Genomic DNA, 24,669 nt, shown 5'->3' with positions numbered 1-24,669 from the left:
TATAGATTATTTTTTTTTTATGAAAAAGAAATATAAAAGATAAAGAAAAAACAATTGATTATCTCAGCTATGAAAACATTATAGAATTTATATACTGTTTAAATTGATACTGATACTGGTGATGATAACGACAACATTCTTTCAATGCTTATACTACTACTACTACTACATCTCTTGCTACGTACTTGTTTCTTCTTACAACACTACTCCAACGAATACTCTTTCAAAACTTTAGCTTTTTCCTTTTCTCCATGATCAAATTTCACATCCTTTTGTAATGGCCAAATAACACCAGAGTCACCACCGGCTCCATTTATGGCAGTAATGCAACCATAACACAAATTTACGTGTTCGCCAGACTTGCTTATAGTGTCCGTATGTGAAGTAAGATACTGGTGCAAATAATCACGTTCCTCATCTGAAACTAAAGGGGCTGGCTCATTGACAGTTATCATTTGTAGCCAATCCTTTGGATCTTGGTATATTTTCTTTGCACAAATATCGCAGCAATAAGTACTGCTGTTGTTTTGCGATGTAGGAACTGTCAACTTTTCACCAATCTTAACCACCGTCGATGCGGTTGACAAGTAGCCGGACTCATCCCACCTGTCCAAGTACATGGACAAAATTTCTCGAACCGTCATATTCTTTGAAACTTTGGATTTGGGTACCGCATATTTTGCAAATGCAGATTCGTATTGCATCAAGTCCGAAAGTACCGCATACTCGCGTAACTCATATTCGAAAAGATCTCGGAATGGATATATTATACTGATTTGGTCACCACAATAATCTTCCACTCTGTCCAAGATTGTCGAGTGAACATTCGATCCACGCCCCTTCACAGTCAACGCTAATACTTCAATGGCTAGTCTTGACATTGAGTGTCCATAAACTATAGTCCCACATCCTTCACTTTGCGCCAACCTTAACAACTCTTGATGAAATATAACGTCACGTAAGTCTTCAGAAGATGATCTGTTCGGAGATGCACGTAGTATTTCGGCAAGACTGGATACAGATTGTTCCTCAATAGAGAGATTGTTGGCAAACGTGTTAAACTCATAATCAACGCCAATACGTCGCAAAAACACAGGATCAATGTTTGGAGTAACCACCTTGACTTTTATACTGACTTCGTAATTACCCACCAACTCTAAAAGTGTTTGCATAATACTACTTGAGCTAAGCAGCGACTCCAGCTTTGTCCCATCCGATTCGCTTATATTTGCCACAACTAGTTCAAACCCTTGCAAATCTCTATGTGTATTTTTCTGCTCTTCCAATAATCTAGCTAACACATCTAATAGCACTAATGATGAGACTCCACCGGAGAAAGCCAATAGAACTTTCTCTGTACTATGCGAAGCGCCATCTCGCAGATACTTGACCTTGTACTTATCGCTTGACATTTGCTTACGTTGTTTCCCTCGAATAAATCTGAGGTAGCACTGCTTGCAGTATACATCACTCCTTACTTTGATAATAGCTTCTTCATCACACTTGAGGCATTTAATACCTGTTTCATTCAAATACTCCAAAGACTTCATTGTTGATTGATTAATGGTGTACTGATATGGAAATAAAACTAGTCTTCAAGTAGTTGATCATCGAACGCTACCGATAAAAATATATCGTAGCATCTCTTGCATACATTAGCGAGAAATAAATGAAGAGAACAAGCAAAAAGCAAAAAGCAAAAAGCGAAAAAAAAAAAAAAAAAAATAAAAATAAAATACTAAGTAAGGACATATTGATCTACAAAAAGTACACGGAAAACAAGAGATTAATAGATCGAAAAAGGAAAGGAAGAAAAAAAAAATGGATAGGGAAAGGGAGAAGGTAATTAGATTGCAAAAGGAAACTTCATGGCAAACAAAACAAGATGCTTATTAAAACGAGTTCTTCATTTTTTGATTTTAATACTTTCTCTTGGTAATTTTTCTTTTTTCTTCTTTAGCTTTTCGTCTGCAATATAGTTTATATAGTTAAATTTTCGATATGGATACGATTAAATAGTTTACACGTCAAATACTTGTTATGTACCTACAAAAGCCTCGATTCGCTTTCAATCAAGTTGAGCAAAAATTCAACTTCAAGCCTTTTTCTAGCGTCAACAACCCAATCGTTTGCAAGTCTTCTAGTCCAGCCTTTCAAGTTTGCAGCTTCTTCAACAGCCACATCTAAGTTACCTCTAACCAAGCTTGATTCGATTCTGGCAATAACAGACTCGATATCCTTGCCATCCGCTTTAACACCTTTTACTGGCAACAACAACTTGGAGAAAACGAGTGAAGACAAGTGGCCCAATAAGCCTGCATTTGGAGGCAACAATGAACTGGATCTTAATTCAGGAGCCAATTGCTCAAATCTAGACAACAATTGTGCATTTGTCAAAATAGAGTGCGTAGATTCTTGGGAAACCAATGGAGCAAGATCTCTTAAAGCCAAATTCAACACTTCATCATTTGTTGATATCTGTGCCAAAGTTTCAAGATATGGCGTGATGCTTTTTGGGGTAGCATCTACGTCTGGTGTCGCCAATAAAGCATTCTTTAATGCAGCCACTGATCTTTGAATCAAGTTTCTTTCGTGAGTCTTTACAATCAGATTTTCAAAGGACACTGCAAATTTCTCCAACTCGGTAATCTTGTCATTCAATTTTTGCAAATTTGCCAATCTGCCGTTTCTTTCTTCATTGATTTTTTCAGCCACTAATTTTTCAAAGCTCTTGGTTTGCTCAATTCTAACCATTGAAACAGCATTTGTTGCTGCTTGACTCACGGCATCCCTTGTTGCCTTCACCTCTTGCTCCAATCGCTGGTTCAATTTTTTTTCCAATTGTGCCTTCTCGGCATTGTATTGGTGAAGTAAATTCTCTGTCAAGTCCAATTCTTTCTTGGTATAAGCTGAAAACAACTCGGTTTGTGACTTTTTCAACTTATTTTTGACCTCTTCATCGAACGATGTGGTTAAGGAGTTCAATTTCTTTGCAAGTTGATTGAGACTAGCGTCGATGGATTTAACCAAGGCAGTGTTGGAGGAAGCAAGCGGAGTAGCATCAATTGATTGAATAAAATTGTTTAAAGATGCAATTGTTTGCCTAACCGAGGAATCGACAGAGTTTGCCACATCAGAGCTGAGCTCAATCAATGGTAAACGAGTGACATTTCGTGTTATACTCTCTACTTCAACAGGTCTTTGCAACTGCTCACCAGGCGTGAGTTCAGTGCCTTTTCTTCCCTTTTCAGTTGCCTCAGTAAATTTCTTTTTGGTTTCTTTCAAAAGATCTTCTCCCTTGTGTTCCAATTTGGTTGTCATTTGTTCAATATCATCCTTGGTAGGTAATTTAACGTTTGAAGCCTTGCCTTTCAAATTGTACCAAGCATCCTCCAAGTCTTCTTTAGTGGTGTTCTCAATCACATCAAGCAATTCTTCATGGTATGGCAATTGATTATCGACAACAAAGTCCATCACTTTATCATTCTTTGTGGCTACGTACAAAGTACCACCATACACTGCTGCAAGTAAAAGTGTAGACTTGAACAAAAAACCAAATAAAGAAAACTTCTTTTTAGGTTTTTCTTCAATAACTATCTCCTCTGTGATTGGAATTGGCTCAATACTTGGTGGTGTAACCAATGGCTCATCTTTCTTCACTGTAATCACCGGTGGAGGACCAGCAACTTTTTTATTCAATTTCACAATTCCTGCCGAAATTCCCCTGCTCGAGGTTAAATTAACCACAGGAAGCTTTACGCTTGAACCAACAACTCTAAGCATATTGAAAACTTCTTCTTTACTCTTTTACTCTTTTATTCTTTATTCTTTATTCTTACTTTTTTTTTTCGGTTTTTGTTTCCTTCCTTCCTTCTTTGCTTTGTTAGGTTTCTTACTGAATGATGGTGGTTTGTGTGGTGAATGGAATGTTAAGCTTAAATTTGAGCGTTGTTGGTGCGGGAAAAAAAAAAGTTTTGGAAGTTTTTCTGAATTTTTCGGATTCAACCACTAAATTGAATGTTACTGGTGCTACTTGGTGCGATTAAACTAGGTACACACTTCTTCTCCTTCAAAAACAATACTTGCGCACATACACATATACAATTACACAGTTACACACAACTTTCCGCACAAACTCATTCAACCCCCTTTTTATCTTGCGAGTGTTTTGCCCAATCATAGTTTTCGTCCATATTATTCACTAAGAAGCCCAACAAAAAAAAAAAGCAATGCCCATCACTCCAGTATCAATTGCGCCTCCAAACCCTTCCACTCAACGTGGTCAAGCATCCCACCTAGCCTACGATGCCGTGAATGACCGGTTGGCGTATGCTAATGGCAAATCTGTCATTGTACGACCTGCGGATTTCAAATCAAACTTCCCCATAGTTGTTTTTAGCAAACACATTCATCCAGTTACTGCAGTCAAGTTCTCTCCATCCGGGTTTTATATTGCATCGGGTGACGCTTCGGGTCAAATAAAGATCTGGGATTCAGCTCCAAAGAAGAGTAAGGATGATAATGATGTATTCGAAGCACCGGTGATAAAGAGCGAGTTTCATATCCTTTCGGGCCCGATTAAATCAATTGCTTGGGATGCCGATAATTCAAGAATCATAGCTGTTGGTCAAGGAAAAGAAAAGTTTGGTCATGCATTTACTTGGGACTCTGGAAACTCCATTGGTGATATCCAGGGCCATAGTTCCACCATAAATGCCGTCGACATTAAACCCCAGCGTCCATACCGAGCAGCCACCGTTGGAGATGATTTTGCATTGGTTTTTTTCCAGGGACCTCCATTCAAGTTTGACAAGAGTTTACGTGGCAACCATTCAAATGTGGCTAGGGATGTCAAATTTAGTCCCAATGGAGATCATTTGGTTTCGGTAGGATCAGATAGGACGATATGTTTTTACCAAGGTAAAACAGGCGAATTTGTTAAGAAAATTGAACTGGCCCATGACGGTGGGATTTTTGCAGTGGCATGGTTCCCCGACTCAGAACATTTTGTTACTGCATCTGTCGATGGGTCATTGAAGAAATGGACCAAGGAAGGAAAAGAGGTTCAAAAGTACGAAGTTGAGAAAAAGCCCAGTGTGCTTAATCAACAGGTTGGACTAGTTATAGGAAAAGAATATATTATCTCGCTTAGTGTTAGCGGTGACTTGAACTATTTCTCAAATGATGGTGTTGAATTGATTAAAGTAATCAAGGGTCATCAACATCCAATCACAAAAATTGTCGTTGAGGGGTCAGATTTATTTAGTGGGAGCTCAGATGGTGTATTTTTGAAACAAGGCTTGAGTGATTGCAACATTCTTCCCGAGCCTCTTAAGTTTGGAACTGAACATGAGCAGCACACCAACTATTTGGTTGACATTGTTACAGATGAAGGAGTTCAGTATACAGTGGGCTGGGATGACTCTTTGAAAAAATGGGAAACGGGAGCCGTTCAAAACTCAGTAAAATTACCAGGGCAGCCTAAACAACTATTGAAGATCCCTTCTAGTGGCCTTGTTGTTTTGCTCGAAAAGAAAATTCTTTTTTTCGATAACGATCTCAAGCTATTGAATGAACAAGACTTGTCATTCTCAACTAGTTCAGCAACTATATTTGGCGATAATCTCTGGCTTACAAATGTTTCTGCAAACACAATTGTCGAATACTCCATTGCTTCAGACACCAAAATTACACCCACCAACAAGCTGTTTCCAACATTGAGATCACCTCCTACTCTAGTCAAGGCTTCTCCAGATGGAAAATATTTGGCCGTTGCTGATTCAACTGGTAAGTACACTCTTTTTGACTCCGAGGGCAAGACAGTCACAACAAGATGGGCATTCCATACAAGTAAGGTGTTTGATGCTCAATGGACCAAGGATTCAAAGTATCTCCTAAGTGCAGGGCTCGATAGCGGTATCATCATATACTCAGTGGAGAAACCATCTAAAGTTATAAAGTTCCCATTAGCACACTCCTCTGGAGTTTCTAGCTTGTCATGGTATGAATATGACCCGGAGAAAAAGACAGGCTCTTTTCTCAGTGGAGGGTTGGATGCCACAATAAAAATGTGGAATGTAGAACTTTAAAAACAATTTGGAAAAAAAAATTGAAAATTTGAAAACTTATTTTAGAGAAAGAAAAAGAAAAAAAAAATATGAAAAAAACAGGTGTTACTAGAGATTAGATTAATGTATAGAGTATAACTATATATATATATATATAAATATATATATATATATAAAGACTACGAATAGAGACATTATATGCTGAACTTGTAGTTTAAATTTCATCATTGTGAGTAAGAGTTAATTCAAAATAACAAAAGTATTAAATTTTTTTCTTTTTCATTAGAAATCGCTAGACCCTGTGCATTTCAGTTTCTTTTTCTTTCAATTCTTTTATTATGGTATGTCGCGGGGGAAGAGGATGCAAATACACAGATTTAGCGCAGTTCGTATAAACAAGTTTGCGTGTGAGAGATATACAAGAGACAGAGAACAACGCAGCATGAGAGCCAATGCAAATTATTAACCACTCGACATACCAGTTTTCAAGACTCACAGATCTTCTCGAACATGTCAAACAAGGAATATGTTACCGTTGTTTTGGATGTATCCCACTATATGAACTCCAAATCTAACGGCTCCTCTACGGATTTCGAAACAGCGTTGCAATTGGTGTTTAAGTACTTTATTCAGCAGCTATTGAAAAACAGAAAGCTGGACAGGTATGCGTTCATTCTATATGCCGCAGGTAGGATAGAATTTTTCTATGAAAATGAACCACTATCGTTGAGCCATGTCAAGGAGTTTTACAAACTGGCAAAAGATGTTCACTTTGATGAGGCAAAGGAAAAGTTACCAAAAAACCATATATTGGAGGCGTTCGACAAAGCATTGCTTAATCAAATAGCTAATAAATTTCGCAGAAACGTGTTTGTAGTCACTAATGCAAGCAATAATAAGATTCCTCAAGCCTATATCAACGATCACGCGAATTCAACTGCTAGTATCATCACTAAATATCCCATCGATTGTACCTTTGTCTTTATGGATAATATCGATAGTTATTCAATTGAACAATACTTTGAAACAGTTCCTCTGGTCCAAAATCATATACATCTCTACAAATATCAACAGTATAAAAAGTTTGGTCCGGGACTCAAGTTAATTAGTCCACGATGTTTGTGCGAGACATACATGTCGTTTGCTAGAATCGGCGGATCAGAAAGCGAGGGAATCAACTTTCGGATACAAGTGTATCCCGCAACAAAGGTACAAAGTTTAATAAGGGGGCACGAGTACATTGTAGATCCTAATAGGTTGGAAACAGCTAGGGTGAAAAAAGAAACATCTTACTACATAAACAAAAGCTCGACAATCACCAACGAGATCTTTGATTTTGTTAAAGATGAGGGTCACGATAATGCCGCTGTTGATGGTGAGTATGAATACGAAGAAGGAAAGCAAAACGAGAAAAAAGAATTAAAATATTCTGAATTGTGTCATGGGTTCAAGTATTCGCAAAGAAATGTGCTTGCCCTAGTACCGGAGCTAGAGCAAGAAGCAACTCTTGCGACTCTTCCTGGTATAAACATATTGGGGTTTATTGATATTGATAAATTGCCCATAACTTACTACTCCGATGAGTCTTTGTACATTATTCCTAGCAACAAATTCTACAGCGATAATAGAATTGCATTTAATTCATTTGCCCAGTCCTTGATGAATCTCAAGTCTGCAGCAATTGTGAGGTACGTACAAAAAGAAGATGACGAAGTTCAGATTTGTGCAGTTGTGCCTCAGTATGTCAACATTGAGAAGAAACAAGAGGAGAAAGAAGAGGATAAAGTGAAAATAGAAGTGAGGTACGGAAATGAGGATATAGAAGAAGAAGAAGAAGAAAACGAAGAAGAAGAAAAAGAGAAGACGAATAAAACTGGCCTTGTTTTGTTAATGGTGAGACTAGCTATGAAAGAAGATGAAATGGCGGGCCGGTTCCCGCCATTGACAGAGATGGATCATACACTGGCGGACTCTCAAATGGAGGACTTTATACGATGCAAAAGTTTAGACAATGATCAAACAGAGCCCACTGTGATAGACAACATGAAAACAGGATTGATGGCGGCAAAGACACTTAGCCCTCCTGTAAGTAGTAATTCGTCATTAGAAAGAATGCTTTTGTCTCAATGTCCTTCCACTAAACGTTTCAATTATTACATAGAAAAGCTATTGTATCAGTCCTTGGACAAAAAATTATTGCAAGAATTTATCAAGGAAGACGGATTTATTGAGAAGTATCTTACCGGCGATGAAGAACATTCATTGTTCAACATGAATGATATTCTCAATGTTGGGGAAAATTATTTCCTCGATGAGAGGAAGATCGAAAAATCTAATGACATTGCAAATGAATTAAAGAAACAATTGGATGTGAGCTTTAAACTCAATGAAAGGAAACTGTACAAAAAGAAGAGAAAGTACGAAGAAGTTTTTGGTGCTGAGAGCATTGAAGGGAATTTCGACCAATACTTTGATGTCGACGAGATGTTAAGTTAAAATGAACCAAGTCGAACTATACAAAACTAATGTAATCCTACATTCTACATATTTTTTAGTTTCACACAATTTAATTTCAAAGTTTAAATAATCTGTTTTTCATATCGGCTTCGCGGTCTTTGCCTGTTCTTTTCCTATGAGATGATTTAGACAATCCATCAGAACCAAAACTATCAACCAATTTCTGATTAACTTTTGTTAACCCAATCCGCTCACGTTCCAAATTAATGACGTCTGAAAATTTTTCTTCATCCAGCTCCATGATTGCCGTCAAATCAAAAAGACCTTTGTATTGCTTCGACTTTGCCTGTTTCCAGAGATTAACCCAATGGATAGCTATTCCTAGCTCATCATAACTTCCATCTTTTTTCAATGTGTTTCTCTTCTTTGCAATGTTGTACATAAGCTCGTAGATATCATTGGTGGGCCTATCCATATAAGCTGAATAAAGTTTTCCTGATGGGTCTTGTAAATTCAAGACAAATAAAAGGTAATCAGCCAAAATTACCGGATCTATGAAGGAGTCATGCACACATCCAATCAAGCCCAATGTCAACATCGTCTCGGCATCTTTCACTGTAGGTAAAAAAATACCCGGGGTATCATACACCATCAAATCGGGATCACGCGACAATCTAATGATCTCACTTGTAGAACGTGTTACGCCTGGTTGACCTCCGGTTTTGGCCACTTTACGGATCTTGGTGGATATCGCATCCTTCTGCTCTGGGTCTCTTAAGCCCACTTCTCGCATTGTATTGACCAAAGTTGATTTACCAACGTTTGGCATACCAATAATAATCAGTCGCAAGCCCAAGGGTGGTTTGTCTTCAATTCCGTTATATATCTTGTTTATCTCATCAATAATCCTTTTGCAATCGCGACGACTACGACAATCAATAAACATATAGTCTTCATTCTTGGCACCGTGCCACCGCTGTAGTACTTTTGGCTTGAGAATAGATAAATCTTTTTTACTATACAAGATGAGTTTCCTCTTTGAAGCTAGAAGTTTGTCAAACAAGACATTGGTTGTTGCAATTGGTGCACGGCTATCTCGCACTTCTAGAATTAGATCCAATTGCGGTGCAAGATGACCCAATTTCAAAAGCGCCTTATGATGATGACCCTTGAAGTTAGACAAGGGTATATTGTAATTTGGGAAGCTCGTTCGTGGTACAAAGGAGATACTCATTTTGAAGTGTGGATCTAAACCTTTTTTTTTCTTTATGTGTTGGGTGGAGGTTTTAAAAAAGATTTTTGAAAAGGTTTTAGTTTTGAAATTGGTGTGTAACTTTGCTCTGGAACTACGTGTAATTATGTATGCAACTCTATTGACGAATGAGTTAAGTGACCAGGAGGGAGAATGCAAAATTGTTGCAAAAATGAAAAGTTCTGTAAAGATGAGAAACAAAGAATAGTTGCGGAAATGTAGATCTAAGTTCCATTTTCATTTTCAGTTGGTATTTTTCATTTTTATTTTCAGTTGGTATTTTTTACCTTGTAAAAAAAAGAGAAAAATACATCTACTTTAAAATACGATGCTTCTAATCAAATTATTTCCCTTCCAAAATCTAAAAAGAACGAAAACAATAAGCAACTAAATAACCCTATCGTTAACCTGCATTGAGTTAGAAGCTAATACCTCCCCCCCTTTTTTTTTGATTTATTTACAATGCCATTGGTGATATTTACAGGGTTCCCCTGTTCCGGCAAGACGCTATGGGCAAAAAGACTTCAGTCTGAATTGGAAGCAAAGATTGCACAAGCAAAGGAAAATTCACAGCCTGGATCCAATTATAGAGTAACTTATCATTCCGATGAGTCTCTCGGAATCAGTCACGATGTTTACCAGGACTCTAATCGTGAAAAATTAGCAAGAGGTTCTCAAATCTCGGCGGTGAAGAGAGACTTGGCAAAGAATAATATCGTGATTTTGGATAGCATGGCATACATTAAAGGGTTTAGGTACCAACTATATTGTGAGTCGAAAGGCATGGCGACTCCACACTGTGTGGTACATATTGTTGCGCCTATTGAAAAGTGTTTAGAGTGGAATGAAGCAAATATGACGAGTCAAGAAGCCAAATATTGGAATTCTGAAGTGATTAAACAGCTCGAGCAGAGATACGAAGAGCCAAATCGCGATACAAAATGGGATTCGCCATTGTTTGAAATATTGTCACATATGGATGAAAAACTACCGATTGAAGAGATGTGGGAAGCCTTGGTGTTGAAGAAAGCTCCTGTTCCAAATGCGGCAACAACTGCACAGCCTACTTCTAACAATTCCTTTTTACAAGATTTGGACAAAAAGACCCACGATGTCATTACATTGGTTCTTCAACAACAGGAACTAACTGCTGGCAATGTTCAAATAACTAAAGATTTACAGGTCTACATACCATCTGGAACAGTGAGTACTGCTCAGCTTCAAAGGATAAGACGATCCTTCATTAACTTGAACAGAATGAGATCCGTTGAAAAAGATCGTATAGTGCCTTTATTCGTAGACTACTTAAATAAAAGCTTGGATAACGAGGGGTGAGTTACTTATCAACAAGCTCACCTTTTCCGTTGATTCTTCCATTTGAAATGCACTTTGCCATTATTGTCAACAATTTTCTTTTTATTTCCATTCTTCATCTTTTCCAAATTTTGGTTCATAATAGTTTCAACTTCACGTAGTTGTTTTTCTTTTGCTATACTTCTCTGTAACGACTTGTATTGTTTGAGTTTCTTCTCATCGGCTTTATCCTTGGCCTTGGGGGTGAGCAGCAGTGAGTCGACCAAAGTTGTATTTGAGTAAAGCTGTTCATTTCGAAGACGGTTTTCCCTATTGTCAACTAAAGAGCTATCAGTGCCGAAATACGCTTCTGGGGTAAACAGTTGACGTTCTTTTTCAGAGTCAACAAAAACAGTATGCTTCCCAGATCCTTGGAAAAGTTTTCCATCTTGCTGCCTCTGAATTTTGTTCAATTCGTTTAAACGCATGGTTCGCACATAGTTGACATCTTGAGTCTTTAACAACTTGACTTGGTCCACACTCAAAACTTCATTACCTCTATCGGCTATCAAAATCCCCTTATCATCGGTACGCCGCCTTGTCATGGCATGGTAGTATTCATCTGGATTATGTTGTTTAGCCCTCTCCTTTAAAGCCTTAAGAGCAGCTTGCTTCTTGTGGTAATCCGCAGCTCTTAGTCTGTAATCTTTCTTCTTCTCAAGCAAACCATACCTGGCTCTACTATCCTTCTGCCCCCTCTCTCTATGTTGCTTTTTCTGTACGTTATGAACTAATCTTGCCATTATATGCTTGTTCTTTTCTTTTTTCTTTCTTTTTCTTCTTTGTATGTCAATATATATTCAAGGGTGAATGTAGTAAAATTTGAGATGAGGAGAGGATTAAAACTTTTGGCGTGAGAACAGAAAAATTGCGCTCTTCCAAGTGTCTTTGAAAAATTACAAAACTAAAATAGCGCTCTTAAGAAATTCCTAGTGGTTTATTTGAGAATAATTTTTCGCTTTACCAGTTTTTCTATTCTATCTAATCATTATTCAATTTATTAACTTTTTTTTTTCTTCATATTTTAGAGAAAAGAAGCAAATCAATTAGAAAAAGAAAACGACCGAATAAGCAAAGAAAGAATTTAAGAAGTTAAGGAAGTTGAAGAAGTCAAGGAAGCTACGGATATCAAAAAAGAAGTGTTCAAAAAATCATAAACCAATCAATACGTACTAATGGCTTCAAAAGCATTATTGACCAAGACGCTTGAAAGGAGCAGTTACCTCGCAGCGAGGTTCGGACTGAGATATTTTAGCACAACCTTGAGGTTTCATAACAAGCAGCAGAATGACGACTCGATCCCATGGTATATGCGTTCGGAAAATACTTCTCAGCCAGAGCAAATTGATGAGCCTCTGTTTGAAGATTTGCCTGAAAATTTACCTAATAAAGTTAAAGACTTGTTAACACTATTGGTGGCGAAATATGGTCTTTCCGGTGTGAAAGTAATAGACCTTGCATTACTTCCAACAGATCATCCAAAAAGTTTGGACAGACAAAGCGAAGAGAAAATCGTGGTTATCGCGTCAGGGAAATCTGAAAAGCATATATACAAGGCCTCATATGATTTGAAGCAGCACATAAAACACGATTGGGGATTCCAATGCGCCATTGAGGGGATGGTAACCAATTCAATGAGTGCCGTGGAACGTAGAAGATTGGCAAAGAGAGCTCGACAAGGACCACCTGCCACCCACAATGAGTTCGGTATTAACCCCAATACTTGGGTGAGATGCGAGCTTCCAGATGGTGTCATTGTGCACATGATGAGCCCTGAGCGCCGCGAGGCTCTTGATTTAGAGCTGATGTACGATGAGAGTATCAAATTCAATGATGATAGTAACGGTAACCCTTATACACCATACAATCAGTATCTGAGTCAAAATGAGAAGTTAGACCAAAGCAGTATATTCTACGGACTCCGAAGAGAGTTTCACACATCATCAACAACAAAAAAAACAAAAACAACAACTACAACAACAACAACATCATCATCATCACCATCATCACCACAACAACAGAGTAAAAGCACTACTCTAGACTCAGTTTACAATGACTTTTTACAAGAGCATGGTGATGCGTCTGCAGATGTATACAAAGCACGATTTGACAAAGAATTTAGCGGGAACACCATTGACGACTTCAATCGGAAATTTTTATTTTACAAGCTATTACATTTGAAGTCGCCAACCACAACCTCTCTTGAAGATGTGACATCTACGCTTCTAGACAAGTACTCTGCTGTGAATATTATTTCGCAATCTGATGATTGGAATCTGGAGATTGTACAAGACGTGATCAAGTACCTTGAATTGTTGATTGATACTCCCGTCACGAGTATTGACTCATCTACGAAATTGAATTTATTATCAGATTTTATAGGAAAAGTTGCTATGTTTGCAACAGATGATATTCATTTGTTTGCCATAGACAAATTCCAGGTCCTCTTGTGGGCATTAACAACCAATAAAGTGTGCCCCATAACTGCTGCTCATGTTAACAGTATCATTGAATCAAAGGGCCAGACTTTGCGCGTTGGTGGATCTGTGGCTTCTATTGCTAATACCCCAGCTGGTAACACCACTGCCAATGCTAGCGTGGCTACCAATAGTCTTGACACAAGAATCATTGAAAACACTCAAGGAGCTCGTGATGTTAGAGAGTTATTACGCAGTGTCAATTATGACAAGCGAGGAAAGATGCCTCTCTGGTTGAGAGAGCAAATGCTTTTTACCTATGCGCAATCTCGAAACTGGGTGTATTTTTGGAAAGAGTGGAGAGCAATAACACAGTCTTTACAAAGTCCCTCGGATTTCATTAATTACTTTGTCAAAACCTTAGTGTTACTAGTCATGGTGAATGATAAGACGGCATTGAAGGAGTTATTGAGCACGTATTGGCACAGAGTTGATGACGGGGTATGTTTCATTTCCGAATTTGAAAAAAATGGAAAACAATTTGAAGATAATAATCAAAGACTCGCTTTGAAAACAGCACTTTTACTTCTTGACGAGGCATATCCTGGGGATCTGATTTTTCGTAATGCCCAAAACTTTGCAAGCAGTAATTTGTAAATAGATTGTGCAATCGATATATGTGTATATTCATAAATAAATATATATATATATATATTTACATATTCACAAAATTTTCTTTCATGTCAATATTGATATCGCTCTCAAGTCTGTGTGACTTTAAAGAAATGGAATCGACGCGCGTCTAGATTTAATCTGTTTTTCCTTTTCCTTTCCCCTTTCTATTGTTTTTCTGTTGTCTAGCCTTTGCTTCTCTTTAAGATTTCTCGTTTTTCCTCATGATACGCGTTTCAATTTCAATGTGAGCCGTTGGCTTATGTGAGTGGATGGAATAAAAAAAATAGTGTAAACTATAAAAGTCAATTGTTAAGCTACCTCAAATGATCTCCACCAGTAAACCTATGAGCTCGAAACTTGAGGAGATAAAGCATGAGATTAAAAGTTGGGAATACAAATTCAAAGCTGAAAATGATAGGCTACCGCTGAAACAGGATGTCAACAGCATCCCAGAAATAAAGAAATTGTATGCATTATACAAGTCATACAAAACTGGAAAGCCGGTCAAAATGGAAAAACGTGAAAAATCATATAAGCCTGAAAAGACTTACAAGTCTGATACATACAGTAGTCCGCTGGTGTCTAAAAACAGATCTGAAACCACGGACGTGGTTCCTCCCACTCCAAAGGGGGAGTTAGGTCCCACTCCTCAAGCCAATGGAAGAGTGCTCTCCATTTTTGATTTTAGCTTGACTCCCCCCGAATCTTCACCTTTGAAACAGAAATCGGAAAAATCTGCTCATAATGGCACCATTAAAACTGATCAATTTTCGCAGTCATCTGGGTTGGACTTGTTGGTTACTCCAACCAAAGCAAACAAGTTCTCTCCATTTGCTTCAACGCAGAGAAAAAATTCAAATTTGGAGAGCGAAGCTACACCTTTAGGAGCTGCCCGGAAATTAAATTTTGCTGCAGTTATGGACGTACAAACTCCGAATTATATGAAGCAAAAAACTCAAACTCCTACATTCTCCAGAATTATGCCTTTACCAGATTTCCTGGTTTCACCTTCTCCATTAAAATCTCAGCGGATGATGAGAAAGTTGACAGAGGTTTATAAGACCTCTTTGGAAAGTATAGATGCCGATCCTGAGCTTGCATCGGAGTTTAATACTGCTGAAATGGAGATTAATGATGGAATGATAGAGAAAGAGGAAAACGGAGGGGAAGCGATCTCTGTTGAAAACCGTGGAATGCGTAAACAAAAGACCCAAAAGAGACTGACACGAAGAGTCAAAATGGCACCAAGATTAGAAAACGAAGGACAGACGTTAGATACTGTTAACATACAGGATAGGATACAGCTGATGGAAGAACAGGAAAGGACGTCCTTGATGGCATATATGAACTCCGAAAGTGAAGACGACGACGACGATGATGATGATGATGATGATAGTGACAATGAAAAAGAAGGAGAAGGGAAAAGGAATAGAGGAAATAATGGCAATGGAGTGCAACAAAGTCCAATAAAAAGAACGCGAAAACCAGTTACCGCAAATTACAAGCGTCTAAAGATTAATGATCCAAGATCGCGAAAGTTTAAGCAGCGTATGAGAAGGAGATGATAATTATAGTAACAATGGTCAAACGAAAATGATTATAATCATGACTTAAATAATGATTTTAATGATAACTACAATAATGATTGTAATAATTTCACAACAAGGAAACTATTAATTCAGTTGAATCCACATTCTGCGTAGTTTGAACTCTCTGTTTAGAGCTATCTGGCACTCTGGCTGCATTAGTCGTTGTTTCGTTTTCATTTCTGTCCGAAAAGTAAACGGGTTTCACCCATTTCTTTTTATCGGCTTCATAATCCCATAGCAGCTCCTCACCGGTTTTTCGATTCCGTCTGGCCATATTCACCTCTTCTTCTAATCGAAGCTCTTCTTTAGAAATATCCTCTTTTACCGGGTTATATCGTTCCACCATTTTCACTTTTCCATCCTTGATTATCATTTCCATTTGCTTTTCCCCGCGCCGTGTTCTATCTTCTTCCTTCTTTTCTTCTCTAGCAAGCCTTTGTTGGCGCTTCAACATCAAAGCTCTCTCTTCAGGAGATAGCCATATAGATTGCGTTGGTTGTACAAAGTCGGAGGCATTATCAATGATCCGTGTTCTTTCTTCGCTTGAATTTTGGTAACTAAGCAATGTTTCCAATTTCTTTTGCGCCAGCACCAAATCGTCATCAATGCTTTTGCTGTCTTTGCTCAACAATCTTGATGTATCTGACCTCTCGGGAAATGTAACCGGTGTTATTTCTGACTCAGTTTCTTGCTCCAAAGGATTTTTTTCACGGTTGCTCAACTCTTTTTCAGCCAACTTGAAAGCACGATCTTGCGCCTCCCAAAATTTTTCTCCTGGGTTCATTTTCACCACAATCTTTTTCTTTGCCTTTGGAGTACTAGCACCATTTACTTGTTTGTCGGCACGTAACAGTGGATTTCGTAACTCATTTTCTTCTTGCTTAAGCAATCTCACAATGGCGTCTTTTTCCTCTGATGGGATGATATCCAGCCCACAAAAGGAACATGGCTGCAAACCCTCTTTTGCACAAATGATTTTGCCACAATTCAAGCAATTTGGGGCCACTTCGAATAATGGATGTCGCCTTGCCATACAGTTGCAGACTCTACGAACTCCACCACTACTATTCGCATTATCTTCTTGCGAACCTTTGACTTCAAGATCGTTTAAAACCGTTTCAATATCCTGCAACGCTGTAAACTTCTTTCTCGCCACTCCATGCTCTATTGGTTTCTTTGAGTTTTTGTTCAATAGTTCAGATGTAGTTTTCGACTTATTCAGCATTACTCTAGATATGTTAAATTGCTTAGGTAAGGCTAATTGCAACAACAAATTGATAGCAATAATAAAAAATGATAATGACAATAATGATATAATAGCAGCAGTAGCAGCAGTAATAGTAGTATTGTTATAAGTAGCTGATTTGATAGTATATGATACAAGTACGTCAGGTTTACAACAAGAGGATAATGATTCACTCTTGCTGTTCTAGTTCTCTTCAATTTTATTGTTAATCTTTTGGCTCTTTTCTTCTGTTCCATTTATTATCATTAATGTTCTCTCTCTGTTACCTTTTTTTTATTTTTTTCTTTTCTTTTATTTTGTTTTATTTTATTTTATTTGGTTTCCCGCTAAATGAAAGATTTAGGTTTCAAAAGACATACACAAATAAAAAAGGTATGCATAATATCATCACATTTCTATCAAGTAAAATTTCAACACAGTGTTAGATAACATGAGTCAAACGATGAATATACTTGAGGGTACGACTCCTACCCACCAGCGGCAGGAGCCAGCCCAAATAAAGCAGTTGTACAAGGAAATTGCTGCAATGAAGACTAGCATAAGACAAAAAGAACAGACTAGAAAGTTAAACGCTTTCAGAATTGCTAAACTGACACATCATCGAGGACGTTCCTTTAATCACTACACTACTTTTCCCAATGCAAAACTCACGCTCACTCATATTGTGTCCAGTCCTACAGGTTTAACGAATGGGAATGAACTGAGCGACTCTTTTTCCGAATCTCCACAACAGTTTATGACTGTTTACAGCCCAACGGGCACGTCACTATACAACATGAGCGTTTACAAACAGGAAGCAGGGAGATTGGTTCAATGTCAAAGCCAACAAGCAAAGATAGCAATAAAGGAGTACAATATGAATACTGAGCACACGGTACATACGGAGAAGGAAAATGCAGAGGCAAGAGTTGTTAAAAACCGTATAATAAATGATCATTGTGATCGTGTAGAAATCAGTAACATCAAGTTTAGTGTAATGGAGGGCGGCAAGATACTTTACCCTTTATTTCCACTACCGCAATCAAGCATGGAGGAACTTAAATGGAACGACGACATTTACAAAAAACATCAAGGTGGATATTACAAAGTTTGCAGCCGTAAAATCAAAACCAGATCGAAGCCAAATTGTCGATACTATACAAGAACAGGGATTTGTCAACGTGGAGCCAGTTGCAATTATTTTCACGACCAACTGAAAATCAAGATATGTCCGCACTTTTTAAATGACAAATGTATAGGGAATTCAATGTGTTTATTGTCACATCGACCCAATGAGCACAACACTCCAATGTGTCGTTATTTCTTGCAAGGCAATTGTTCTAATACAAGATGCCGATACATGCATAGTACCCCTCCTCATTTTAAAGACCCGTCATGTGAGGTTTGGGTTTTCAGACCGTTTGCTATTGGCGGCTGGTGCCAAAGAGGAAGAGAATGTCCATTTATGCATATTTGGAATTGTCCTGACTTTGAAGAAGATGGAGAATGTGTTCAAAGATCTGAGTGTTTGTTAAACCACCAATATACCTTAAGAACTCAGGAGCTAATTAGTACAAAGTCTTACAAGTATATACGAGGGGAAGATGCCATGGGGAGAAGTTTTCTGGAAGAAAATGACAAGGATAAGGAAAACAAAATTAGTGAAACATGTGGAATTGTAGAAACTAAGGAAACAAAGGAAACAAAGGAAACAAAGGAAACAAAGGAAACAAAGGAAGCAGGGGAAACAAAGGAAACAAGTAGAACAAATGGAACAAAGGAAACAGGGGAAACAAAGGAAGCAAGTGGAACAATTGGAACAAAGGAAACAAACGGAACAACTCGTAAGATCATTAGTAGCTATACTGTTGATCCAAAAGCTTTGCTCTTGACGCCAACCTCAAGTACGTATGATTATTTTATTGATGAGAATGGTGTTGAAGCGGTGGAGCAAAAACAAAAGGATGCAGATGTAAGCAAATCACAATTTTTAATCAATATATCACATTCGGATCAAGAATCAAGTTTAGATTCGGACTCAGATGGATTTGATGATTTGGATTGTGAGGCAGCATTTGTAGGTGTATAAATAACTCTATCTATAGCATTTGCTTTTTAGTGTATAAATAAACCTCTCAAAAGAAAAAAAAAAAAAGGAATTGAAGAATGGATCATCAATATCGATAACAATACAAATTTCAATCACTTAGAACTTTATCTCAATCTTTTGAGGCCAAAAAAAATGAAAACGCGGTATTCCCTATATACTTGCCTGGAGAGAGAGCAGGCTATACGTTATATATGTTACTTGTACTTGTTCCTGGTAAACTGAATTATTTCCAACGTGTCCTTGAAATACAGCTATCTCCCGCTGAGAAAATGGGGTAGTTACGTATATAGATATACATATCACAATCTTCAACAGAATGTATATATATACATATGTAAAGACACACAAACGTGTAGCACACGCAACAAGATTCTGTTATATATCTAGATATTTTTGAAACACAAACACAAACACAAATACACACACACACACATATATATATATATATATATATATGTATATTTGCAACAACCCCATTTTTGTATTTTGTTTTTTATCAACACTAATACCTTTTATCGTGATTGAATTAAATTCACGCAAAAAGTGGTCGCTTATTTAACCGCCTTAAAAGAATACTCTTGCACCGTGTTGGTTGTTACCAGTTTTTATCACCACCAAGAGAAGTACTGCAGTAAACTGCTTCTGAATTAAGGTTTGAGTTTTGATATCGAAAAGAATGTCAATTTATAAACCGCTTCCATTAAAAATTGGATCGCCTCAACCACCACAATCACCAAAGAACTTGACGGTGCATTCATACAACAACCACTATCAAACAATCAGCAATTTGGGCAATGGAAGCTTTGGCTCTGTTGAACTAGCCAAGATCAGATTCTCTAAATTAGACTTGCTTAATTCTCATTACTCTGAAGCGGGAACTTTACTTTACCCGCTAGAGGATTCAAAATTCAACACATCAAATTTAGTTGCTATTAAAACCATGAAAAAAAAGCTCCCCCTGTTGCAAGACTACTCCAAAGTGAAAGAAGTGAAATTTATCTTGAGCGTCCCCTCTCACCCATGCTTGGTTCAGGTATTTGAAGTATTCATTGATGACTTGAACCATCAGTTGCACATTTCAATGGAAGCGCTTAATCAAAATTTGTACCAATTGATTAGATCACGCAAGAATATGAGATTCTCACAAACCACACTCAAGAGCATCCTTTCACAATTGCTCTGCGCCATTAAGCATATCCATAACAATCAGTATTTCCACCGTGACGTCAAACCCGAGAATATCCTCATACTACCAACCTTGCAATATTACGGCTCAAAAGAACGCGTGCCGCCACATAGAAAGAACGACAACTTTATAGTCAAGCTTGGCGACTATGGCTTAGCAAGGCACATATCCAATATGCGAACATACACTGCATATGTCTCAACACGATGGTATAGACTGCCCGAGATTTTGTTGCGACAACAATGGTACTCACGCCCAATCGACATTTGGGCATTTGGAGCTGTTGCTGCAGAAGTGATTAATTTCGCACCGTTGTTTCCTGGTTCTAATGAGTTTGACCAAATTTGGAAGATTTTGCAAATCTTGGGATCACCAACCATGCCTGAATTATTCGTCCACAACAACAACAACAACAACAACAACAACATCAAGAGCAGTATCAGCGGCATCGGCAGCAGAAGTAACCCTCACGGTAACCAAAATTGTATTATACCATTTGGTGGGTTTTGGAACGAAGCTAAACCATTGGCTAGTAATTTGGGAATTGAATTACCAAATGAGCCTGGTACTAATATCCATGAGATTGTTCCATGTATTAAAGATAATAGCTTGCGCCAGGTAATTCAGTCTTGTTTGTTATGGGATCCATTGGCTCGCCCAGATGCCAATCAATTAAGCAAAATGAGCTATTTCAAAGAATCAGTGCATGCAATTGATAAATACCATGAAATAAGTAGCAGTATGGGCATGATCAAGGGAATAGTATCCTCGTCGTCGTCATCATCATCATCATTCTCCATATTGCCATCATCAACATCATCCACGATAACAACAATAACAACAACACCTGCAAAGTTGTTAAACTCATTATCTAACTCATTGTCATCAACGGTGTTATCACCTTCTCTCCCATTTCGCTATCATTGCAACAAGCCTGCCCAGCTTCCCACGTTACCCATTGAAAAACCTTTACTTCCTTCGCCACTTGTGCAACCTATTAATTTGGAACATACAAATGGTACTTCCACTACAAATATAGCGGGTCAAGGTTTTCCCAATATTGAGAATAGTTATGAAAATTATTTTTCAGATTATTTATCTCAGGTTGCAGATTGTAGTTCCCAACAAAAACTTGAAAACGGTTGTTATACTTTGTATAATAACTATGGCGAGAAGTTCAAGAGTGACAAAAGTAAAGAACCCCGCAGCATCAACGAGTTCAAGCGAGATTATGCTCAATCGCCTGCAGGAAAAAATAATTCAATTTCAACAGTATCATTTGATAGCGAAGATATTTTAAATTTGCACTAAATATTGGTATAATTTGTTCGAGGGGTGATTGAGTGAGTGATGGAGTGTGTGCTTTTGTATGTCGAAAAGAGTATCAATAGTGTCTGACAGAAAATTGCCTATATACTTAGCTTGTTCTTTGCTTTGTTTTCGAAAAATGTTTTTTTTTTATTTCCATTCTTTTTTTTGTTTTTTGTTTTTCAATTCTGGAAAAGATGATTGCATTTGTAATTGTATATTGGCTTCAATGAAAAGCAAACAGCTCGGGCATCGAGATGAGCTTCAATAATCAGTGTTTATTTTATGCACACATTGAACAAACTTATCGATGATTACTATTAAAATAGTTTGTTTATAAAAAACAAGTTGGCTCTCATGTGTTGGTATAAAAGCTACTTCTTTGTGTGTGAATTTTGAATTTGCTCGTCCTTCCTTGTGCGCGGGTTTACTGCTACCACCTTTTGCCAAAGGGGGTAAATGTTTCAAAGGGTTTGAGTGAAATATCTCTCTCCTTAATTCCTCTTGAAGACTAAGAGAATGTAGATTATGAAAAGAAAAAAGTAGATACGTTTGGACGTATATACAAAATCAGTTCAACACATAAAACTATACTTTTTTACTCATTGTCAGTTTGATGCTGAACTGAACAATAAAAACATTCATGCACATTGAAGACGAAGAAATAAAGAGTATTTCGCGTTTTCTCCCCTCTCCCCTCTCTTCGCCTCCCAGTTTTCCCCACACGGTGCGGAAAACAAAATAATTGATGATCGGAGATTCTTTTTATTTTTATTTTATTTTTATTTTTATTTATATTTAACTTTGTCGCTCTTTTCGAGTTGGAACGGCGGGTTATTTTCATCTGCAAAGACGGCAACAGAATATACACTACACACACACAGACACATCCATATATTTCTATTATACCATCACCAGTCTTGAACCATTGTTGCATCCATGGATACTATTAGATTCATCAAGTTCAGAGACTGTTCACTACCATCATAATTAGTTAAGTTAGTGTTCCGCACCACTACCACTACCACTACCACCGCCACCGTCACCGTCACCATCATTAATAATATTATATATATTATTATTTAACACAGAACCGTATTACATTCCGACTCTGCTTGTGATATATATACATATATATATATATATATATATATTTACTTTGATTAGGACACATACACGCTTACACGTTTATACTAAGAAATTTAATATATATCTATACCTATATATATATATATATATATATATATATATATAAATACAAACCTGGCTCTGAGTCTAACGGCAACCAACACATATAGCACACATATATTCTCCTTTACATTTTAATGAACTGAGATTTACTACATTTCTACTTCAACTACCCAAGGAATGTGTATCACTATTGCCACTACTAAACACCCAAACTATCCCTTTGTGCTTCTATCAAATAGGGATGAGTATTATAAGCGGCCCACATTAGCTGCCCATTTTCGACCTATTGAGAGAGAAGAAACAGAAGCAGAAGCAAGAACAGGAGAAGGAGAAGAAGCAAAAGAGAAGAGTACTGGAGAACAAATTTTAACTCCATTGGACCTTGCACGGCCTGAACATGGCACTTGGATTGGTGTCACTACTAGTGGCAAAATGGCCGTGCTAGTCAATTACCGTGATTTGGATACGCAATGTATGTACTATTCAAGTGAATTAGCATATTTAATACAAAAAACAAAAAACAAAAAAAAAAAAAAAAATAAAAAGGATAACAAGGTGCATCGATAGATAATCTTAGCGGAACGTATATACGTGAGATCAAGACAGGCAATCAGAATTTACTAACTTTCAAAATCTAGATAATATGAAAGAGATCTCTCGAGGTGTCTTACCATTGGCATTTTTGAATTCACCATATTCGGCTGCAGAATGGGAGAAGAACATAACGAACAAAATGCAGAACGGTAATGCCAAAATAGATTTGCAAAAAATTGGCGGGTTCACGTTGCTATACGGTGATTTGAATATCGACCCTGAAACCTGCAAGATTTCGCACTTGAATATCCTAAGCAATCGTGGCCACCATGGAAGGGTGTTTGAGACGGGCTTGGAAAACGACAATGCCACCGTGTCCATGTCTGATTCTATTGCTACTAAGTCGACATTTGGATTATCCAATTCATTGTATAATCATCCTTGGAAAAAAGTGTTTTTAGGAGAAGAATTAGTTGATACATTAGTAGATTCCCCAAAGACTGAGAACCTATCTGAAAATGAGTTTGTTGACGAGTGTTTTAAGGTCCTTAGTCATGACACGTATAGTACAAAAGTTGCTGAAAAGGGCGATTTAAATGCAAAGTACCTTGAATTGAGAAATTCCATTTTCATTCCACCAGTGAGTCTTGGTGATTCCCACAGCACTTGCGCCTCGATTGGTGAGTTTTACGGCACGCGAACACAAACGGTAATTCTATTAGACAAATCTGGCAACTTGAGTTATTACGAAAAGAATTTGCATAGCGTGGACACAAAGGTTTTCGATAAGCCGCAAATTGTCTCGCATTACAAATTCAATATCTACGAAAATAAGAAGGAACATGATTTGTGAGCAAAAAAGAAAAAAAAAAATTAAAAATAAAATATAATGGTAGAGGTGGTGAGAGAGTAAGAAAGGAAGAGGAAAAGAAAATGAAGTAGTTAATTGGTTTCCATCTCAAAAAGTTTGACGGAGTTTCTTTTTTCATTATTAAGTTTAATGTTTAGTTTAATACAAATAATATATATATATATATATATATGTATGGTTTTTGGAACAATTTGCAATTGATAATTATTAATATTATTATATACATTTTTTTGCAGTATTATCGGATAAACATTTGCTATTTGGACTTTTTTCGTAAACTATCTCATATTTTTTCAGTATCTATTTGCGCGCGTTTCCGCTTCAAAAGAATTCTCTTTATCAATGAAAAGAGCTGTTCAACACCAAATTACCGGATAAAGATACTATGGAAAAGATTAAATAACTCAACTTGAGCATAGATTGTTGCAACACT

At 37.4% G+C, this 24,669-nt stretch overlaps 13 protein-coding genes across 13 annotated transcripts; 8 read left to right on the top strand and 5 right to left on the bottom strand. All coding sequences in view use genetic code 12, as the record gives it.

The window, feature by feature from the left end:
• Positions 1-203: 203 nt before the first annotated feature.
• CTU2 (Cytoplasmic tRNA 2-thiolation protein 2) lies at positions 204-1,550 on the bottom strand (the record flags this gene model as incomplete). Its single annotated transcript, XM_001527699.2, has 1 exon — positions 204-1,550. The coding sequence occupies one exon, from the start codon at positions 1,548-1,550 to the stop codon at positions 204-206; it is 1,347 nt and encodes a 448-aa protein (XP_001527749.2).
• Positions 1,551-2,046: 496 nt separating this feature from the next.
• Positions 2,047-3,783, bottom strand: MIC60 (MICOS complex subunit mic60; the record flags this gene model as incomplete). Its single annotated transcript, XM_001527698.1, has 1 exon — positions 2,047-3,783. The coding sequence occupies one exon, from the start codon at positions 3,781-3,783 to the stop codon at positions 2,047-2,049; it is 1,737 nt and encodes a 578-aa protein (XP_001527748.2).
• Positions 3,784-4,229: 446 nt separating this feature from the next.
• AIP1 (WD40 repeat-like protein) lies at positions 4,230-6,089 on the top strand (the record flags this gene model as incomplete). The annotated part of the gene is made up of 1 exon (XM_001527697.2): positions 4,230-6,089. One exon carries the CDS (start codon positions 4,230-4,232, stop codon positions 6,087-6,089), a length of 1,860 nt encoding a protein of 619 aa, XP_001527747.2.
• Positions 6,090-6,191: 102 nt separating this feature from the next.
• Positions 6,192-8,564, top strand: YKU80 (ATP-dependent DNA helicase yku80; the record flags this gene model as incomplete). The annotated part of the gene is made up of 2 exons (XM_001527696.2): positions 6,192-6,200; positions 6,567-8,564. 2 exons carry the CDS (start codon positions 6,192-6,194, stop codon positions 8,562-8,564), a joined length of 2,007 nt encoding a protein of 668 aa, XP_001527746.2.
• Positions 8,565-8,640: 76 nt separating this feature from the next.
• On the bottom strand, positions 8,641-9,759 carry mtg1 (Mitochondrial GTPase 1; the record flags this gene model as incomplete). The annotated part of the gene is made up of 1 exon (XM_001527695.1): positions 8,641-9,759. One exon carries the CDS (start codon positions 9,757-9,759, stop codon positions 8,641-8,643), a length of 1,119 nt encoding a protein of 372 aa, XP_001527745.2.
• Positions 9,760-10,239: 480 nt separating this feature from the next.
• Positions 10,240-11,112, top strand: KTI12 (kti12, chromatin associated; the record flags this gene model as incomplete). The annotated part of the gene is made up of 1 exon (XM_001527694.1): positions 10,240-11,112. The coding sequence occupies one exon, from the start codon at positions 10,240-10,242 to the stop codon at positions 11,110-11,112; it is 873 nt and encodes a 290-aa protein (XP_001527744.1).
• Positions 11,113-11,129: 17 nt separating this feature from the next.
• On the bottom strand, positions 11,130-11,873 carry PVL30_000258 (uncharacterized protein; the record flags this gene model as incomplete). The annotated part of the gene is made up of 1 exon (XM_001527693.1): positions 11,130-11,873. One exon carries the CDS (start codon positions 11,871-11,873, stop codon positions 11,130-11,132), a length of 744 nt encoding a protein of 247 aa, XP_001527743.2.
• A 432-nt stretch (positions 11,874-12,305) lies between these two features.
• Positions 12,306-14,204, top strand: ATP25 (ATPase synthesis protein 25 mitochondrial; the record flags this gene model as incomplete). The annotated part of the gene is made up of 1 exon (XM_001527692.1): positions 12,306-14,204. The coding sequence occupies one exon, from the start codon at positions 12,306-12,308 to the stop codon at positions 14,202-14,204; it is 1,899 nt and encodes a 632-aa protein (XP_001527742.2).
• Positions 14,205-14,443: 239 nt separating this feature from the next.
• Positions 14,444-15,787, top strand: SLD2 (DNA replication regulator sld2; the record flags this gene model as incomplete). The annotated part of the gene is made up of 2 exons (XM_001527691.2): positions 14,444-14,452; positions 14,525-15,787. 2 exons carry the CDS (start codon positions 14,444-14,446, stop codon positions 15,785-15,787), a joined length of 1,272 nt encoding a protein of 423 aa, XP_001527741.2.
• Positions 15,788-15,878: 91 nt separating this feature from the next.
• PVL30_000255 (uncharacterized protein) lies at positions 15,879-17,036 on the bottom strand (the record flags this gene model as incomplete). The annotated part of the gene is made up of 1 exon (XM_001527690.1): positions 15,879-17,036. The coding sequence occupies one exon, from the start codon at positions 17,034-17,036 to the stop codon at positions 15,879-15,881; it is 1,158 nt and encodes a 385-aa protein (XP_001527740.2).
• A 463-nt stretch (positions 17,037-17,499) lies between these two features.
• PVL30_000254 (uncharacterized protein) lies at positions 17,500-19,125 on the top strand (the record flags this gene model as incomplete). Its single annotated transcript, XM_001527689.2, has 1 exon — positions 17,500-19,125. One exon carries the CDS (start codon positions 17,500-17,502, stop codon positions 19,123-19,125), a length of 1,626 nt encoding a protein of 541 aa, XP_001527739.2.
• Positions 19,126-19,822: 697 nt separating this feature from the next.
• IME2 (Serine/threonine protein kinase) lies at positions 19,823-21,643 on the top strand (the record flags this gene model as incomplete). The annotated part of the gene is made up of 1 exon (XM_001527688.1): positions 19,823-21,643. One exon carries the CDS (start codon positions 19,823-19,825, stop codon positions 21,641-21,643), a length of 1,821 nt encoding a protein of 606 aa, XP_001527738.2.
• A 1,365-nt stretch (positions 21,644-23,008) lies between these two features.
• PVL30_000252 (uncharacterized protein) lies at positions 23,009-24,218 on the top strand (the record flags this gene model as incomplete). The annotated part of the gene is made up of 2 exons (XM_001527687.2): positions 23,009-23,303; positions 23,470-24,218. The coding sequence occupies 2 exons, from the start codon at positions 23,009-23,011 to the stop codon at positions 24,216-24,218; spliced, it is 1,044 nt and encodes a 347-aa protein (XP_001527737.2).
• Between the last annotated feature and the right edge of the window lie 451 nt (positions 24,219-24,669).

Source organism: Lodderomyces elongisporus, chromosome 1 (genome assembly GCF_030384665.1).
Source record: "Lodderomyces elongisporus chromosome 1, complete sequence".
NCBI classification, from domain to species: domain Eukaryota; kingdom Fungi; phylum Ascomycota; class Pichiomycetes; order Serinales; family Debaryomycetaceae; genus Lodderomyces; species Lodderomyces elongisporus.
The sequence above is the reverse complement of the archived record's forward strand: the minus strand, read 5'-3'. Positions and strand labels throughout refer to the sequence as shown.